The sequence below is a fragment of the Dermochelys coriacea genome, chromosome 21 (assembly GCF_009764565.3).
Source record: "Dermochelys coriacea isolate rDerCor1 chromosome 21, rDerCor1.pri.v4, whole genome shotgun sequence".
Classification (NCBI taxonomy): Eukaryota; Metazoa; Chordata; order Testudines; family Dermochelyidae; genus Dermochelys; species Dermochelys coriacea.
In genome coordinates this window covers 16,382,034-16,400,882 of record NC_050088.1, presented here as the reverse complement: position 1 = coordinate 16,400,882, position 18,849 = coordinate 16,382,034, and the positions used below count along the sequence as shown (strand labels likewise).

The window sequence follows — 18,849 nt, the reverse complement described above, 5'->3', positions numbered from 1 at the left end:
GGTCCCTGCCGCGCCCCCGCGTGCAGCTTGAGTCCCGCCCGGGGGGGAGGCGCGCGCCGCCATCCTTCCGTCTCCGCGGCCGGGCCCCTGTTTCCGCGGGGCCCCTATTTAGCCCCAGGCGCGTTTCCGCACGCGGGCCTCTGTCCCGCCCCTGCTCCGCGCCTCCCGTTACGCACGTGAGCATCTTCCCTGCCAAATCAGAGCCCTCCCCCCTTTGCAACAGCACGTTGCTTGGCCTGCGGATTTGGGTGGAGCCCCTTACACCGTGGGGAAGCGGAGCCATGCAGCGCCCGGCCGTGCGCAATAAGGCGACCGGGGAAATATGGAGGCATCAGGTTTTAAACTGAACACTGTGCAGCAGCCGGCGCGTGGGTTTTCCAGGCGCTGTTTCCATCCATGGCTGAGTTTCTCCGCATCTTTCCCTGCATCTTCCTGCGCAGCCCTCCCTTGCCCCCGCCCTACGGCCCCAGCGCGGCCGCGTCCCCCGGGCTTGGCCCTCCTTTGCCTCGCGCCGCCCGGCCGCGCGGCTCTTGCCAGCCGCCAGAGGGAGCCCCAGCTCCAGCGCTTCCCCCTCGCAAGCGCCGGCGGCCGTCGCCTGGCAACCGCGGCCGGGCTCGCAAACAAGCGCGCGGAGCCGCGCGCCGCAGGATGCCGCCCAGCCGGGGCCCCTTCCCCTGCCCCCGCGACGAGAACGAGGACACCGTCACGGGCCGGGCCGGGCCGGGCCAGGTAAGGTCCCCGCCCCCTGCTGGCCTCGCCCGAGTTCCTACCGGGACCTTCATCGCCCAGCTCCTGCCCCTGCCTCGTGCCCAGCGATCCCCCGGGCTGCCAGCATGCAGCCGCCTCTGGCGGGAACCCGGCAGCTGGTGAGCAGAGCGGCTGCTAGAAAGGGAAGGATCTAAATTGGGGAGGCGGGATCCAGAATCCAGTGTCTCTTGTGATAGATTTAGCATCAACTTCCCGCTTGTTTGGATCTTTCACATGGCAACAAACTGGCCAGGCCAGGGGACAGGCCCTGCCTGAAACTACTTTTGACTCCTTTTATACAAAAAAATGCCTGGCTTGCGAGTCAGTGGGGTCCCTTTGAAATCAACTTGTCAGTGTTTTAGTACAGCTCAACCCACCTTCTTCATGAGCTACTGATAGAAATGGGGGCTGAGTTCAGGTGTGGGTGTGCGGAGCTCATTGCAGGCTCTGACCTTTTACCAGAGTTTGATACTCCAGCCCTGGCTCTGATCACTAGGCCCTGTGTTAAAAAAGGAGCAAACAAAACAATCAAGAATCCCACAACTCTGCAAACAAGATGAGCAAGACCAGATCTTCACTAGCAGAGGAGCAAGGAATCTGAGTGGGCAGAAAGCAGCCGGGGGTTTCTTGCTGGATTTAAACTATGTCAGAGATTTGCCTTGGACAGTCACTGGAAAGGGCTCTGAGCCAGGGGAGACGGGACACAGGAGTTACCTGTTTGCTCGGATGGGCAGTGGCTTTCACTGCCAATTATTTTTAGCCCCCCATCACAGAGCAGGATGGATCCCGTAGCTCTAGGGGCTGCACAAACACAGAACAAGATGGTCTCCATCCCAAGAGAGCTGTTATGGGTCATAACAGCCCAGGAGATGCCAGGGAGAGTGGGGATGCCAGAGGCATAAACCTTCCTTGTTGCACTAATATGACAGGTCTAGGCAGTGGCCTCCTGCAGAGCCCTGATGGCATGTAGAGGGGGCAGGGCATGGACAGTGGATCCCCTGGTGTCCCAAGTGCCTGCAGTCAAATCATGGGGACAGAGGGCTAACTTCCTCTACATATGGAATCACCCGCACACACACTGGAGTAGGGAGCGATACATGTGTCTGGAGGATGCCCTGATGCCAATGGCAAAGACTGTCTGACAGCCGGTGTTCAGAGCACGAGCAGCTGACTGTTGTTTGTTCCAGACAGGCCCTTATGCTGAGCCCACCCACCGGGCCCAGCAGCGGGACCCCTGGAATCGCCTGCACAGAACAGCCACCCTGTCCAGCACCAGGAAGGAAGTCTGGTATACGGAATCTGAGGTAGAGGTCCCTCCATCCCACCCTGCCTTTTGCTGCTCACCACCCCACACACTCTGGTTATCCTCCCCCAAAGGGCACAGCCTGAAATGGTCCAGAATTAGCAGATAAAAGTTCTCCAGTGCACAGCCATCCCCTCGCCCAGGCTGGGCAGCCCGCACTGGCCATGCCAAGGGCATAGTAAAGCCTTTCACCTGCCACTGCATTGGTTTCCTTTCTGTGCTCCACTTGCTCCTCTGGGCTTTGCTTTCTGTCCAGCAGCATCCTAAGCCGTGCCTGGGTGCTGTCCCGATCCCAAGCAGCAGAGAGGAAGCGCGTACACCTCTTGGAACACTTTGCAGCTCTCTAGATGCTCTCCAAGCACTTGACAAACATTAACCTTGCCTCGCAATCCTCCAGCCATTGGGCAGAGGTGGATTAAGATTTACTGGGGCCCCAGGCACAAAACACCTCATTAAAAACCCAGGCCTACCCACTTTTTAACATGGACGTAGTTTGAGGGCAGGGGGCTGCGTTGCTCCCCCAAACCACAAGCCTTGGGCAGGTGCAGAGTGGCACCAGCAGAGGCTGTGCTTCATGGGGGGGAGCCGATAAAGTGATCAGCCCCTCCTTCATGAAGCAAGGTCTCTGCTGGCAGCATTCCCAGGGAATGAGGGGAGTCTTAGCCACCCCTCACCATGAGGGCCAGCCCCTCTCTATGGCCCTGCCCCCACTCTTCCCCCCAGAGGCCCTGCTGCCTGGCTGGGGGGAGGAGAGGGAACATGGGCCAGTGTACTGCTCTCATGCAACCTGGCCTCCTGCCGAGGGCAAGTGGAAGATTCGGGGCTCCCCACAGCAGCCTGGACTCCGTGGGTGGCTCTTACCACCACCTGGCTCTCGCTTCCAGGTAGCCTGAGCAGGAAGCAGGGCCTGGGGGGGGGGGGGAAGGAGAAGCAGGGGCAGGGCCACAGAGAGGGATGGGGCCTCATGCCTCCCCTCTTCTACCAATGTTCTGGCACTCCTGCCGAGGGCCCCGAGCATGGGCCAAGTGCATTGATCCCCCATTGCCCTTGGGTTAGATCTGCGTTACAGATAGGGAAACCGAGATGCAGAAAGGCAATACAACTTGCCCAGGTCACACAGTGCATCTGTGGCAGAGTTGAGAGTAGGACTTAGGCGTTCCAGAGCTCACTGCTCTGTTCTACCCACTTGGATACCTCCCCTTCCCAGAGCAGGGAGCACAGCTCAGGAATCCTGACTCCCATGCCCCTGCTCTAACCAGTAGAATTTCTCTAACTAGAGAGAAAGTCTTCCCTGTGTAACTCCCCACAGACAGTGGAGCTGCAGCAGAATATAATTTGTCCCCTGCCACGGGTGAAGCCCACGCAGTACCCAGGGATGAGATGCCTTTACCAGAGTTGTCAGAGGCTCTGGCTAGTGACTCTCTCTGAACCCTTCTGCAGGTTCCCAGAGACAGCCTGGATTTTAAGCTGACCTCGCTCTACAACCACCACAAGGAGCAGCTCAGAGACAAGAGCCAGATAGTCATCCACAAGGAGACCCTCTTAGATGACCATGGGTGAGCATGAGCAAATGGCCTTTCCCCAATCTCAGGCAGGGCCCAGCCTCCTCTGGGAGCACCTTATCGGTGACAGCAAATGCCGCAGTCTGCTCACAGCTGCAAGGGCACCAGTAGCAATGGCTGTTCAGACTTGTCGCGCAGCTGGTGCGCCCCATCCCCTTTAATGAGGCAAGGGCTACTGCAGTCCTGGGGCTGAGTTCGCTTGTCCTCCCTTAGCCTCAGGGAAGTGTGGCCTAATGGTCAGTCAGTCTGACTGCCCCAGGCCCTCTGGTAGGGTGGCGTTAAACAGTCTAGGGTCTGATGGTCTGGTTTAGCAGACAAATGCAAACCTCTTGGCCTAAGATGGGAAGACTGTCACCCCAAGGGTTGGCAGAAGGGGGTAGGGGAATCCAGGCCTACGCTACTCCACCTAGGGCCCTAAAAGTGGCAGAACCTTCCACCACTGGGTGTGGGGGGATCCCACCGCAACACGGTCTCAGCATTCAGCCTCATAGGTCGTCCCCCTGGGCCACTTCCTACCCCATCTCCTCGTGTGATGGTCCTGGCATCCCCAGCATCCCAGGGTTCCTCAATGTGGGCAGCTGCCAGCAGCTCCAACCCCTCTTGGGCATCTTTCGTCATATCTAGCTTCTGCGGTCTGGAGATTCAGCAGCTCCTGCATCCTCCCTTTTCAGCAGTCAGCCCCAACTGAGCTGTGTTGCTCCTTTTTATACCTGGGTTCCAGCTGGCTCATGCCCAGCTGAGCCATGGGGGCATGGCCTCCTTGGCCCATAGGGTGGACTTAACTCCTGCTGGACCAGTGCGGGGCTGGTGTGCCCTGTCACAAGACTGCATCCTGCAGAATATTCTGGCCTCTTGGCTTGTGCACGGAGGAGGTCTAAGCCTAGGTTCAGTGGTGCTGCAGGGTCATTATGGGGAGAGAAGGCACCTCCCTGGCAACAGCTCCCAAAATGACCCTGCCCCAGCAGCTGACCTTCAGCCAATACAGCTGAAGACTCCAGCTCCTGGTTCCCAATTTTTGTACCCATCTGTCCCAATCGGCCAACCGTACTAGGCTGTGCCCGGATTCCCCCGCATTCCAACCCACTTGCCTGGGGTTTGGAGGAGCCCAGATTCCAGTGCAGGGGAGCTTGGTACCACCCTGGGGCAGATAGGGAATGGGGCGGGGCAGAAGGTCTCAGTCACAAAGTCCCAGTGTTGGCATGTAGCCCAGCATGCTGCTAGCTCATCACAGCATTGGCAGCACCAGGGACAGAGAAACCTAGGAGATCTGGTGTGGACAGGTCTGATGGTGCCCCCAGTACCACGACAAAAGAGTGGGGTGTTGGAAGTTAATGACTAGCAGGGGGCTTCAGAGTCCATATGCTGCAGCTAGTTACTGTGAGAACGATGCTAGGAGAGACAGGGGTTTGCAGCCTAGACCCAAAAACGCAGGACTCCCAGGACAGAAGAGCTGCTCTGTTTACATCAGGTTTGGGCATTCGAGGCTCATGGGAGGGCAGTTCCTTTGCACAGTCTGCTGCCTCGCCTGGGGTTCCTGTGACGTTTCTCCCCAGCAGCACAAATCCTGGCCCTGCAGAGCAGTCGGTAAACTCAGGGCCGCCCAGACATCAGCAAGTCACTTGGCCAGCACGTGCCTAGGCCCTTCCTGACCTTGCCAGCTTGCTGGGCGCTGCAGGATGAGTGGCATGGCCTTGGTCACCCTGACCGCTGCTCTGAACGGGTCCCATGGTTAGGTAGCACACTGGTGAGTGCCCACTAGGTACCAGCTGGTCATGGGGATGCCTGTGGTTTGTAGCTAATTCCACTAAGAGCCTGTGCATGGGATAGGAGCCAGCTGGAAGGGTTCCATGGTAGCTGGTGGCAGCCTCTTGCTGGGCCAGAGAGCAGCTACCCACGCTGCATAAAGGCTAATGGACCCCTGCTCAGAACAGAACCCTCAGCCTGAGCTTGCTTCCTCAGCCCCCGACTCCACATCCTCCTAGCTCGGCCTCCAGCCAATAGCCACCCTCCCTTCTCAGGCACTGGGGTGGGAACAATCTGAACTTGCCGCTGGGAGCCAGTGGAACTTATTTGGCAGCTTTTTACAGGCTTCCAATCCCTGCGGGCTGAGCCGGGGGGGGGGGGGAGGGCATCAGCAGAGCCTTGTGTCCCAGAGGCACAATCACAGACCTGGCCACAGTGTTGCTGTTAATTATCAATTTCTCCCTCCCTACAAATAGAGGAGAAGGAGGAGGCAGAACCAGGCAGGATATTGTGCTCTTTGCAGGGTTGCCAACTGTTGTGATTTTATCACACATCCTGCAATATTTGGTGTTTTTCTTCAAGCCCCAGCTCCTGGAGTGGGAGACTCTCAGCTTTTATTTATACAAAGGACATTTCCAGCCCTCTGGGCTGCAGAGAAAAGCTTGGAAACGTGCCTTGAGTCTGACCAGAGAGGCTCAGAAAGCAGGAGGCAAAGAAACCCAAAAGCATCATCTGGGAAGTCTTGTGGCTTTGGGGGCCTCACTCCTTGAAACCTGGGGGCCAGTGATGCTGCACCTGACAGCCAATCAAGAGGCAATTAATACATGAAAGATGATCACATGATCATTACCAAGGGCATGTTGCCAAAGGGGGAAGAAAGGTCTGATCATGTTTTTCCCCTTTGAAAGCTCTCAGTCCTGCAGTCAGACCCAGTAGCATGGATAGCTGCAAGGAGCTGCTGTTCCCTTTGTCGGGAGCCCTGAGCACATGCACTAAACTCACCCAGATGTTTCTCTATGTTACAGTAGCACCAGGGGGCACAACCAGAATGCAGGTGGTATGGGCTAAGTGCTGGCACGTACCTAGGGAGTGCAGAGTCTGGAATTCTAATGCCTCTCCCTCCCCTCCTGCCTACTCCAGAGCACTGAAGGGTCTCGAGCCTGTGAAGGAACCCGAGCCGCCTGCAGTGGAGCACCATACAACCAGAGGCCTGTCTGTGAGATGCTGGGTCAGCCCCATAAAGGAGTCGATCCACAGCATCGAGGGAGCCATCGGTAAGGCCAGCAGGCAGCTGCTTGTGCCTCCATCTTACCAGAGATCAGCCAGTGGGATGGGCCTCAAAATGCATCACAGCCCACAAGGTTGAGAGTCTGGGAGGGCGAGGGACCGGCTGGCGGGGCAGTAACAAAGGGCTGCTCCCTTAGTGCAGGGCACTGTGGAGGCTGCTCCACTGCACTGTTACCATCAGCCACATGGGGATCCCAGCTCCAGTGTGGCTGTGGTGTGGGGCTGCCTGGGCAAATCTTATCCTAGCTACCTAACAGAAACTATTCTGCAAGGATCGGTGGCTGCAGGACCCCAGGCTATGAGGCCCAGAGATTAGGGGCTGTCTGAGAGAGGCACTGAGTACTCACTGAAGAGACTCTCCCAAGGCCTCCCAGTGAGCCTGTGTCAGAACTGGGGATGCATGAGGCAGCATGACCTTATGGATAGGGCATTGGCCTGGGAGTCAGGAGACCTGGTGAGTGTCACCCACTTCTGTGACCCTGGGTGAATCACAGCACATCCCTGCCTCCATTTCCCCATCTGTATAATGGGAATAATGATGGTGCCCTTCCTTTGTGACATACTTGGAGATCTACACCCACCATGCCCTGGACAAGAGTGAAGTATGATAACTACTAGAACCAGAGTCCCCATTCACTCCAGCGTGAGGCCTGGCCTGATGCCACCTTCCACACTTGGTAGTAGTAATCACATGACTTTCTCCTTCCCTAGAGTGTCCCCACACAGCTGCCACCAACAGTGGATACTCCCGCAAGGAAAACGGCAGTTTCTTCTCTCAGTGAGGAGTTTGTTGGCTTGTGCCCTGGCTGTGCGACTCTGGACCCACTTCCAACTTGAGTGAACCGTCTGTCTGCTCTGCTTGCATTAAACCCCTGCCAGCAAAGCTCATCCAGAAAAACACAGCCCTGAACAGGGAGAGATTTTCGTTTAATTTCAGTCTTGTTTCCCTGTCCTCTTTGCTGCATTCATCCCTCATTGCTAGGTAATTGCTCTGTCCCCTGCCTGTGGGCCAGAAGGCTGAGAGCTACACAGTATCTCAGCAGCAACTACTGACCTTCATGCTTCAGCCCACGGTATGTTATGCTACCTTCTCCAGCTCCAACTTGGCTCCAGTCAGCCACCCAGTCTGATCCTCTAATTCTGGGGGCCCAACTTGGTGTTCAGCACCCACAATCCCCAATAAAGCCTGAAGGGACAGTGGGTAACCAATCAGACACTTTATTAACTTGGGCTTCCAATAATCAGGGCTCCTAAAACAAGAGGCTGTTTTCCAGAAGCTGGCCTGTGGGCATGAGCAGGCACCGTACATGGCAGCATGGTGGTTTATTCATTAAAAAACATTGGGGCATTCAATCCACTGAAAAGGCAGCAAATTCCGAACTAATACAAGGAAATATTTTTTTCACACAATATACTTAACCTATGGAACTCACTTCCACAAGAAGTTGAGGCCACAAATTTGCAAGATTTTAAAAGGGACGGGATTTTTCTATGGAAAGAAAATCCAGGGATATTAACCTTCCTGCTGCAGAGCTCAAACTCATCTTTATTAGAGCCCAGGATGAGACCTAATGTGGAGGCAGATTACCCCCCATTCTGCTTTCCCAAGGTTCTTACACCACCCTGTGAAGCAGCTGGAGCTGGGCACTGAAGCAGCTGGAGACAGGGCTATATGGAGCCATGGGCTGATTGGCATTGGGGGTTCCTATGTGCCTGCCATTTGGGGATTAAATCATCATGGACAGAAATCCAGCTTCCCTGCAAGATGCTTTGTAAAAAAGCTAAAGTGATTTGTTTGGTCTCTTTCATGCCAGCAAGTTCACCCCTTAGCTCTGTCCCCTTGGGAAGAGTTGCTTTTCTCTCTCCTTACAATGGTTCCAGCATGGGTGCACGAATGTGCTCAGGAGTCATGGGATGTGGTCACACATCATCTCCATGGTGAGCAAATGGTCTTCAGCAAGGTAATTCAAGCCCCTGCATAACACCCAGCACTAGCACAGCTCCAGCCTGGGGCTCGAAAACTCACCTGATGCTCCCAGTGGGGGTGGGGGGAAAACTAAAGCAGCCAGCTCTCAGCTTTCTAAGATGAGGTAGTTTGGGGGAAGCCCAGTTGCAGCTGGTCTGTCTCAGAAAGCTTGCACTAGCATGGACTAAATGGAATTAGTTACATCAGTGCCAATACCTAATGTAGATGGATTTAAACCAGGTTAATTCATTAAATTACCAGGTTAAAATAACCCAGATTAAGTAGATCTATAGTGGAGGTTTACACCTGTGTAATTAAAAGGATCATTTATACTGGTGCAAACAGCCATGTGCAGATCAGTCCTATCAAGGATCAATGGTTATACATGACACATCCAGCCCCAGGGTTAGGCCATAGGTGAAAGGAGTTTGATGATCTCCACTCTACAGCTGCTTTGTATTTGTCTGAACGCCTCTAGGGAATAGTTGGTCTTAGAGTAGGAGCAGCCAGTCAGAGGTGAAGTGCTCGATTGAGACAGACAATAAGGCTTGTCAGAATTCAGGCACCTTTCCTGTGTGGAAAATACAACTGTAGTACCTGTCTGCATTACACCTCACTCACACGAGCAGCTGCTCATTTCCCTCTATGTATGCCTCAAGAACAAGACTCCCACACACCAGTTTATTGGAGCTGTGGATCAGCTCATGTTTATTCCTCTACACTCATTGCTGGCCCAGCCCTGCCTTAGCCTGCACAATAGGGAAAGAGCAATGGTAGGCTCCCTACATGATTCTTCACTGGTCTGAAAAACTCTTCCATTAAAAAAAATTTCCTCTCTTGGCAATAGAAGAGGATGACAGCAGGATGGATGGGCTGCTAACCAGTCTTCCAGAATCATAGCTCCAGCCAAATGTTACAGCAGCAAAAGGTGTGAACCTCACCACCCCCAATTTGTTTCAGTGCCATGTTAACCTCCAACTCCCATCAGGGCTAAGGCACCTCTATGCTACAGGGACTAGCACCACAATGGGGGGGGGGGTTTTCTGACTAGCATGTCCCCAAGAACAGGAGCTAGGTTGATGAACACTTTCTTCCATTCACCTTGCTGTGTGTACCCTGGGGGAGACCCTGGCACAGCAACAGCGCTGAGTGGGGGGTTTTGTACACCTGTGAGCACCATAGCTATATCAACCCAAAATGTAGGCCATACCTCAGCAGAAGAGAAATCAAGCTTGTGGATTTGTTGCAGAGCTCCCCTTTCAGGAGTTAGGCCTGGCTCAATTCCCTGCTCTGCTAGGGGAAGAAGAGGATTGGAAGAGGGATCTCCCACCTCAGGAGCTTGCCCAAACCCCTGGGCCATTGGGTATTCTGCTGTGGGTCTCCTCCAATCTCTGAATAATTAAATGTGACTGGTGCTCAGGGATTGGACCTTGGCTGTTTCTGAGCTAGAGTCATTCTCTCTCCAACACAACTATCATTATTTAGACACCATGGACCAGCTTCAAGAGGTGGGATTGAGGGAAACCCACATCACATCACAGTATCCCAGGCCCTGCAGGCAAGATGAGCAGCTGAATTCCTCTGGGGTTCAGGCAGGAAACAGGCATACGTTCATTTAGAGGGAAGCAGCAACAGGCACCGTGTACAGGCTCAGCAAGAGTTCTGTGGATTACAGTGAGCTGAAAAGTGGGATGTAGGAACTGGAATACCAGCCTGAGCCCCCCAAATTGCTTTTCCTGGTGTAGTGAAGCACTCTCAGTGAGAGGCCACCAAGAGGCTGCTCCACCTGCTTGTATGTGGATGACTAATGTATTACTACAGCCAATCAGACTCATCACCCACAGCTCATCAGCTCCTACTCAGGCAGTCCCACTGAAGTCAATATGCTCACTCACCTACGTAAGGGCTGCATCCCTTGGGACGGTTCATAGGATCAGGCCCCATGGTACGTGTGATGTCAGAATGACACCTGCTGGGGTCTTGTCAGTGAAGCAGACAGTGCCAGGGGGTTCAGAGAGGCCACTGAAAGCACGCTCTGGGAGGAAGAACTGAGCTAGATTTCAGTGCCCCTTTAATAACACCATTACATTTTAGTGATTGGGGGTGGGAGGTTATTTTATGTGTAAGCCATTGACAGAAAACCTGTCGATGGGCATTGCTGTGTTTCTCCACCCCATGCAAGCTTGCTCTCACACCCATTTCAGCCCTGCTCCCCACATTTGCTGTAAGATCACCCCCATTACCTTCAAGCTGTTTGCACTAGGCTGTGCAAAGCAAGTATCCCCAGGATACTCCTGAGCTACTTGTCAGCTCACAAGGGTACTGCACTCCCAGTGCTGGGAGTTCACACAACACACCCACAATACCAACCCAGTCACCCCAGAGCACACATGCCAAGCAGAATGGCCTTGGGTGTCAAAACAAACCCATACTCTCAGCAATTGCCTGGAAGGGCCAGAAACGCAGGGAAAATAATCAAAGGCTGGAGCATTGAAGTGGTTTTAATGAGAGCTATAAACTCCCATTGGAGCTTTGAGCAAAGACCACCTTGTGCCCTCCCATTACAGTCACCCATTAACCCTAGGAGCAGGATCATTTTTATTTTCTTTTAGAGAATATTAAGCTACTGCAGCCTGCATACTATTTGGGGAGCTGAACACCAGAGATTACAAGGGGGATTTTAAGGAGTGGAGGGTAACACACTATGGCCTGCATTTTGAAAGCTCAGTTCCCTTCACAGCACTAAAATAAGGGGCCAGATCTCCTCTACACAGCATGATGAGCCTTCTTGAAAACCTGCCCCTCCCCACCCAGCCGCCATGGTGGGTTCAGGAAGGGATAGCTCAGTGGTTTGAGCACTGGCCTGCTAAACCCAGGGTTAGAGATCTGGGGCAAAAATTGGGGATTGTTCCTGTTTTGAGCAGGAGGTTGGACTAGCTGACCTCCTGAGGTCCCTTCCAGCCCTGATATTCGCACCGCTGAAGGCTAGATGGATATGACAGCCATGCAGCTAAATCACCCTGTGGCCAACGGCGCAGAACAACAGGCTGCCACCACCACGTTTAAATGCAGATTTACAGTATTTTTTTATGAGCTTGATCCCCATGCCCTCCAGCCCCTCCGCCCAGCGGGAAGAGCCCCGAGCGGCCTGCACTCCTTAGGAAGAGATGAAGGGCCACGTGTTCCAGGGACAGATGGAGCCACAAGGCTGGCTGGGGCTGCTAGCCGGACACCGTAGGACTCCAGGGTCCAACGCTTCCCTGTGAACACAGTGGCCCAGCCGGCTGGAAGGGGCAGGCCGGGGCGTTACTGCCCTGGGGGGAGCCGAGAACAGAGCCTCCAGCAGCTGCCCCGCAGCACTTGCCTCGCGCCCCCCCCCCCCCGCGCACGCGCACAGCGGTCGCTTTGCACCCTCTCCCCCACCCCCCCGCGCGGCCGGGCTCAGATCAGAATCGCCTCGATACTCATGGGCCGCGGCCTCGTCTATCTGATCGACTCATCACCTCTGAGCGCCGGGCGGGCCGGCGGCGGCCTCCGCGCTCTGCTCCCCGCACAGCGCCCGCGGGCTTCGCGGGAGGGGTCTTCTCATCTCGGGCCGGGCGGCCGCCCCCGGCCCGATCGAATAAGATCAGCGTGTAGCCGGGATCTCAGCAGCGCCGCACGCGCACCCCCCGCCCCCGCACCCCCGCCCACCCTCGTCCCGCACCCCCGCTCCCCTGCTGGAGCGCCGCGCGCGCGGCAACGCCCTTTTATACAGCCTGGGTCCGCACTGCATCCTGGGAGCCCCAGCTTCCTCCATAGAGCTCTCCCAGGACGGGCCGCGGCCGCTCTCGGGCGCCCTCTTCGGCCGGGAGGCCTCCACGCAACCCTCTGATGTGGCCCGCGGCTTTTCTCCTCCAGCTCCTTTTGCCCCAAGCCAGGACCTGGGCAGGGTGAGCTGGAACCGGGAAATCTCCGCGTCTCCAGCAAACAACATGATTTTAACAAAACGTATAAACGAGGATCAGCTGAAAAAATTGTACGTTTGACTGAGGGGAGATTTTCACACACTAGGAGACTTAAACATCTCAAAAAGAAAAGGAGGACTTGTGGCACCTTAGAGACTAACAAATTTATTAGAGCATAAGCTTTCGTGAGCTACAGCATCCGATGAAGTGAGCTGTAGCTCACGAAAGCTTTTGCTCTAATAAATTTGTTAGTCTCTAAGGTGCCACAAGTACTCCTTCTCTTTTTGCGAATACAGACTAACACGGCTGCTACTCTGAAACCTGTCATTAAACATCTCACTGGCTCAGAACCAGCAGGTATGTTAAACGCCTTCCAGCATCAGTCTCAAACCCGAGTGGGCAAAGTCCACAGTGTCTAGGACAGCTCCATAGTGCGAAATCGCCTTGTTTTAGTGACACTGACAGAAAACCTAACCTGCACAAATACAAATGTGAGGTAGATCAGTGCCCAGATCTGTGCATATGCAGGAAGGCCAGGGAAAGTCACCATCAATTCTCTGGCTCTAAATATTCCGTTTTTTCCCTCTGTATTTTTCTGTGATTTGCATTTTAGTTTGAGAAATATATTCTGATCTCCTAGTTTACTCGGTACATAACTTCCAGCGCTTGTGTGACTTCTGGTTTTGTCTATGCAGCGTAGATCACGCCCAATGCAGGCACACACAGGCCCCGTCTAGCACAATTCCATTACATCAGTCACCACATCTGTGCAGGCCAGAACAAACTGCTATAACATGCTAACTCCCTACCATGCTGTAGCAGGACCTGGGAACATTAGTTTTGTTAGCAGAGAAGGGATATACTAATTTAGATTCCTGAGGGGCTATAATATTTGGGTCTAAAGTTGGTTGTTGGGTTTAGTGTGTGGGTGCTAGAGGTGATCAGTCTAGATATTCTGCTGATCCTTTCCAGCCTTAGAGTAGCAGCCATGTTAGTCTGTATTCGCAAAAAGAAAAGGAGTACTTGTGGCACTTTAGAGACTAACAAATTTGTTAGTCTCTAAGGTGCCACAAGTACTCCTTTTCTTTTTCCAGCCTTAAACTCTTAAAACTTTGTTGAATGAAATTCCTCCATCTGTTCAACTGCATAGTCAGCCCACTCTCAAATTCTGTCCTGCCGTGCCCTCTGCCATAAGGCTAGTACAAGCTCCATCTAGCCAGTAACCAGACTGGAGAGAGCGGATGTGGTTTCCAGGCTCTGCTACAACAGGGTCAGTTTAGATTCCATTCTAGGTGAGGGCTGGAATTCTTTTTAGCAAATCCAAACAGTACATTAAGAAGCTACCACATTCATTCACCAAGGAGCAAAATCAGAGAAGTAGAAAGGGGCCATATGAGAGGAAGGGTGGCAAAGCAGACAGGGTGCTAGCATGCAACACAGAAGATTCAGGTTCAAGTCCCTGCTCTACCACAGTCTTCTTGTGTGACCTTGGGCTAGTGATTTAGTCGCACTGTGCCTCAGGTCCCCCTCTGTACAATGGGAGTCATACTGCCCCCCTGCATAGGGGGAGTGAGGATAAACACATTAAAGATTATGAGGTGCCCAGATATTAGGGTCTGGGGGCTGTAGGAGAACCTACTGTAGATGTTATACCATCTTTAGCTTTCACAGTCCCTCAGAACACCAACTTAAATGTCTGATACCCTCCCCCAACACAGCAGTGGGCAAACTATGGCCTGTCAGGGCTTTGGATCCAGCCCTGCGCTGCTCCTGGGAGCAGCCGGCACCACATCCCTGTGGCCCCAGGGAAGGAGTGTAGAGGGCTCTGCATGCTGCCCTTGCTTGCAGGCACTGCCCCCTCTCCCTCCGCAGCTCCCATTGGCTGGGAATGGGGAAACTGCAGCCAATGGGAGCTTCGGGGGAGGTACCCACAAGGTGTGATACCGACTGCTTCCGGGAGCAGCATGGGGCCAGGGCAGGCAGGAGCCTGCCTTAGCCCCACTGCGCGCTGCTGCCACCCCAGAGCCGCTCCAGGTAAGTAGCGCCGGAGTCCGCACCCCAAACCCCTCCTGCACCCCACACCCCAACCCCCTGCCCTGAGCCCCCTGCCGCATCCCTCCTGCCCCCCAACCTGGAGTACCCTCCCACACTCCACACCCCCTCCTGCACCCCAACCCCCTGCCCTGAGCCCCTTCCTGCACACAGCACTCTCTCCTGCACCCCAACCCCCTGCCCCAGCCTGACATTCATGGGAGCTACATTGAGTCCCCATCACACACTTGAGTTAATGGGACAGTACTTTCCTGTGAAACATTCTCCATGTGTACATTAATTGAACAGCTGCTCTTTAAGGTGACAGGTCACTGGGCTTTAAAGAAGGTGATACAACATAACTAAAAATGCCATCTGCATTCTAAGTAGTTCTAGAACTCCACTGCTCTGGAAATGAAAAACTAAACAGACAGAAAACAGTTTGCGACATCAAATCCCTGAGCTGCCCTCCCAGCTCTTGGTAGCACATGGTTAACCAGACCCATTCACATCCCTGCCAACACTAGTGAAACAGGTGCACAAATAAGGTACCTTAAAAAAACCCTCCATATTCCACTGAGACCTGATCAAAAGCCGACCAAGTCAATGGAAAGACTCCCATTGACTCCAGTGGGTGCTGGCCCCTAGAAAGGCAAAGTGAGGCTGGGAAGGGAATACCTCAGCCTTTGCCAAATGACAATGGACAAAGTCAGTAGGGAAAAGACATTTTATTGGCAAGTTTTTTATTCAGGATTTTATAAACAATGGAGAATTTTAAAAAACTAAGCTACAAAAAAGTAGTTGAGTGATCCCTTCACTGCAACTACTGTAGGGGATTGATTCCTACATTTCAATCTGGGTGTGTAGAAGCTGGAGAGAGCAGCTCAAGAGAGGTGAAAAACAAATTGAGAAATCAGGCCCATTAGAGGTGGAAATAAAATACAGAATAACATCAGTAGAGGAGGCATTTGTCTTTAACAATCTATACACTTTCCAAATATACAAGTTGTGATGTTAAAATGTGGCTTAGACATTATCTTTACTATTAAGTTTAGTTACATAGTGTTCCCACCCCCTCCCTCCTTGGTATAAACATCAAGGCTTGTGTTGGCTTCTAAACCACTTTCATCCATGACATCGTTCAAGGACAAGGATGATTTGTACAGTATGTCAGGGTCCCAGATGAGCAAGCACTCTTCTATCCACCTCTATCTCGTGCTACATTTACACTAACAACACACTGCTATCACTGAACAGTGATTTGCTGCCCATTGCAATCCAGATCTACTTTCTGCTTGAAAACCTTCTTACGTGAATATAGAAGGTAGTCTTCAGAACCATGTTTGATGGGTTTCACTTTGTTATCTATTGAGAAATTTCAGTTTAGGATATCATCTCCCTAGTCTTAGGGCCCCAAAATACATAGCTCTAACACAAAAGTGTCATTACAGTCAATGTATCTGCCTCCCCTGCTGTTCTTACTACACTTATTGGGACTTAAAGAAATTATCTCTAAAAATAGCTTAAATGCAAACCGTTCCCATCTATGTTCTGCCAAACTGAAATTTGTAACCATTTTGGTAGGCCCAAGCAATTAACTGTGAAACAGAACAGGACGCTTTCCTTACACTGACTGTATAATGTTATAGGAAAGACTATTTGATTTGTGTACATCCCTACATTAAGTGATCTTTGCTGATTACTTTATAAAGGGATAGGAAGATAAAAACATCCTCTCTCTTTGCTGAAAACACAAAGAACTTGGAGCCATTGTGAAGACCAGAGGGTCACTCTCTTGGTTTGGAAGAGGCTTGGTAATTGGGGCATTCCTCTTGGCATCGCCAAACTGGGCTCTGTCCATTCCTTTAAAGAGATTAAATATTGACCTCTCTCCCCGCCTCAGGTAAGTCCTCCTTTTCAGCAGCTTCTCCCAAACAGATTTGTGCGTCGAAGCCTTGAGATTCATTTGATGAACAGAACATAAAAAGCCATCACAATGCAGGATATAGCCACTGCTGCATGAAGTCTGGTGCCAATCACTGCAGCTGAAAGACAAAATGAAGATACATAGCATCTCCAGCACACCACTCAGAATGACCCTCCCTAAGGCTCGAAACACCGAAGTGTTGTAGGTAAGCGTCAGACCCATTTTACTGATGGAAAGGTTCAGCAGCTGCCTTCCCCCAAGAAGGAAGTTACAGGGAATCAGGAGCAAACCCAGGTGTCTTGGCTCCAGTGCCTGGCTCTAGCCTGCCCAGCGGGTTTCCCAGAGCAAGTGGCCTCGCGCCCTCTGTGAGGGGAGCGTTGCAACGCTGAAGACCCCTCGGGGTCCCCGCCCCCCTTACCTTTGTAGAACACGCCCCAGACCCCGCGCTTCTCCGACAGCAGCCAGGCCTTGAGCCTCGGCACCTTCCGGAAGTAGGCGCAGGTGCAGACGAAGAGGAGGCCGAAGACCAGCACCCCGTCCAGCGAGTAGGCTGCGAGGCGAGGCGAGTGTCAGCGGCTGCAGCAGGACTTGCCTTGGGTCATCCCCTGGCCGCCCCCGAGTCACTCTCCCCCCCGCCCCCCGGGGCCGGCTCCCCAGTCACCCTCCCCCCGAGTCACTCTCCCCCCCGCCCCCCAGGGCCAGCCCCCGAGTCACTCTCCGCCCCGCCGCCCAGTCACCCTCCCCCCGAGTCACCCTCCCCCCCTGCCCCCCACGGCCGCCCCCGCGTCACCCTCCCCCCCGCCCCCCACTCACCCTCCCCCCCAGTCACTCTCCCCCCCCCGCCCCCCAGGGCCAGCCCCCGAGTCACCCTCCCCCCGAGTCACTCTCCCCCCCGCCCCCCACGGCCGCCCCCGAGTCACCCTCCCCCCCGCCCCCCACTCACCCTCCCCCCCAGTCACCCTCCCCCCCGCCCCCCACTCACCCTCCCCCCCAGTCACTCTCCCCCCCCGCCCCCCAGGGCCAGCCCCCGAGTCACCCTCCCCCCGAGTCACTCTCCCCCCCGCCCCCCACGGCCGCCCCCGAGTCACCCTCCCCCCCCGCCCCCCAGTCACCCTCGCCCCCCACTCACCCTCGCCCCCAGTCACTCTCCCCCCCCGCCCCCCAGGGCCGGCCCCCCACTCACCCTCCCCCCAAGTCACCCTCCCCCCCCGCCCCCCACGGCCGCCCCCGAGTCACCCTCCCCCCCAGTCACTCTCCCCCCCCCCCCGCCCCCCAGGGCCGGCCCCCGAGTCACTCTCCCCCCCGCCCCCGAGTCACTCTCCCCCCACAGCCGGCCCCCCCCGGAACCCAGGCGTCCCAGCTCGGGCAGGACACACCGGGCTACACCCGCCTCTCACCGTTGGTCATGACGGCGCCGGGGGGGGAGGGGCGGCCGCTTTGGAGTCCCGGGCGGCTCCCGTCACCGCACCACGCAGCCAGGGGCGCCCCCGTCCTTGCTGCGCATGCGCTACGCCCGGCCTGCCCGCTGCCAACGCGACAGCGGGAACCGCCAGGCAGAAGCAGCCGAGCGCTGAAAGCGCTGGCCCGGCCCAGGCCGAGAGGGCAGGCGACGCCAATCAAACGACTTAGCGCGCTTAGGCCTCCTCAATCGAGTACCGATAGGTGACTCCAAATTTTTTTTTTTTTTTTCATTTAATGATTATTGGTACCAGGCCTAGACTCCAGCTGGGATCAGGGCCTCATTGTGTCGGCGTGGCACACACACAGTGAGAGACAGTCCCTGTCCCAAAGAGCTCACAGCCTACACAGGCACAGGTAGGGTTGCCAGAGCTCCAGGATTGTCCTGGAGTCTCAAGGAATTAAAGCTGAATTTTTAATGGAAGGTTATGTCATGGAATGAAATCGACCAGAATTGGCAACCCTAGGCACAGAGTGGGAGGGTAAAGTGAGGCACAGCGAGGGGAAGGGAACTGGCCATGAGTCACCCAGCAGTAGGGTGACCAGGTGTCTGGTTTTTGATGGGAACACCCGGTCGAAAAGGGACCCTGGTGGCTCTGGTCAGCACCGCTGACTGGGCCATTAAAAGTGTGGTTGGTGGTGCTGTGGTACTAAGGTAGGCTAGTGCCAACCTGTCCTGGCTCCACACTGTGCCCCAGAAGCGGCCAGCAGGTCCGGCTCCTAGGTGGGGGGCCCACGGGGCTCTGTGCACTGCCCCTGCCCGGCCAATGGGAGTTGGTGGGGTTGGTGCCTGCAGGCGAGAGCAGCACCTGGCACCTCCTGTCCCCTTCCCCCGCCCCCACCTAGGACCTGGACTTGCTGGCTGCTTCCAGGGCGCA

General features: G+C 54.7%; 2 protein-coding genes and 1 non-coding gene across 3 annotated transcripts; 1 reads left to right on the top strand and 2 right to left on the bottom strand.

The window, feature by feature from the left end:
- Positions 1-187: 187 nt before the first annotated feature.
- On the top strand, positions 188-8,447 carry C21H1orf194 (chromosome 21 C1orf194 homolog). Its single transcript, XM_038380216.2, has 5 exons — positions 188-729; positions 1,935-2,051; positions 3,491-3,606; positions 6,496-6,629; positions 7,354-8,447. Exons 1-5 carry the CDS (start codon positions 397-399, stop codon positions 7,422-7,424), a joined length of 771 nt encoding a protein of 256 aa, XP_038236144.1. The 5' UTR covers positions 188-396; the 3' UTR covers positions 7,425-8,447.
- A 3,602-nt stretch (positions 8,448-12,049) lies between these two features.
- Positions 12,050-12,309, bottom strand: LOC119846564. Its single transcript, XR_005289908.1, has one exon.
- A 3,009-nt stretch (positions 12,310-15,318) lies between these two features.
- Positions 15,319-18,097, bottom strand: TMEM167B (transmembrane protein 167B). Its single transcript, XM_038380016.2, has 3 exons — positions 17,911-18,097; positions 16,932-17,063; positions 15,319-16,631 (listed from the first exon to the last, which is right to left on the bottom strand). The coding sequence occupies exons 1-3, from the start codon at positions 17,918-17,920 to the stop codon at positions 16,549-16,551; spliced, it is 225 nt and encodes a 74-aa protein (XP_038235944.1). The 5' UTR covers positions 17,921-18,097; the 3' UTR covers positions 15,319-16,548.
- Positions 18,098-18,849: the final 752 nt, after the last annotated feature.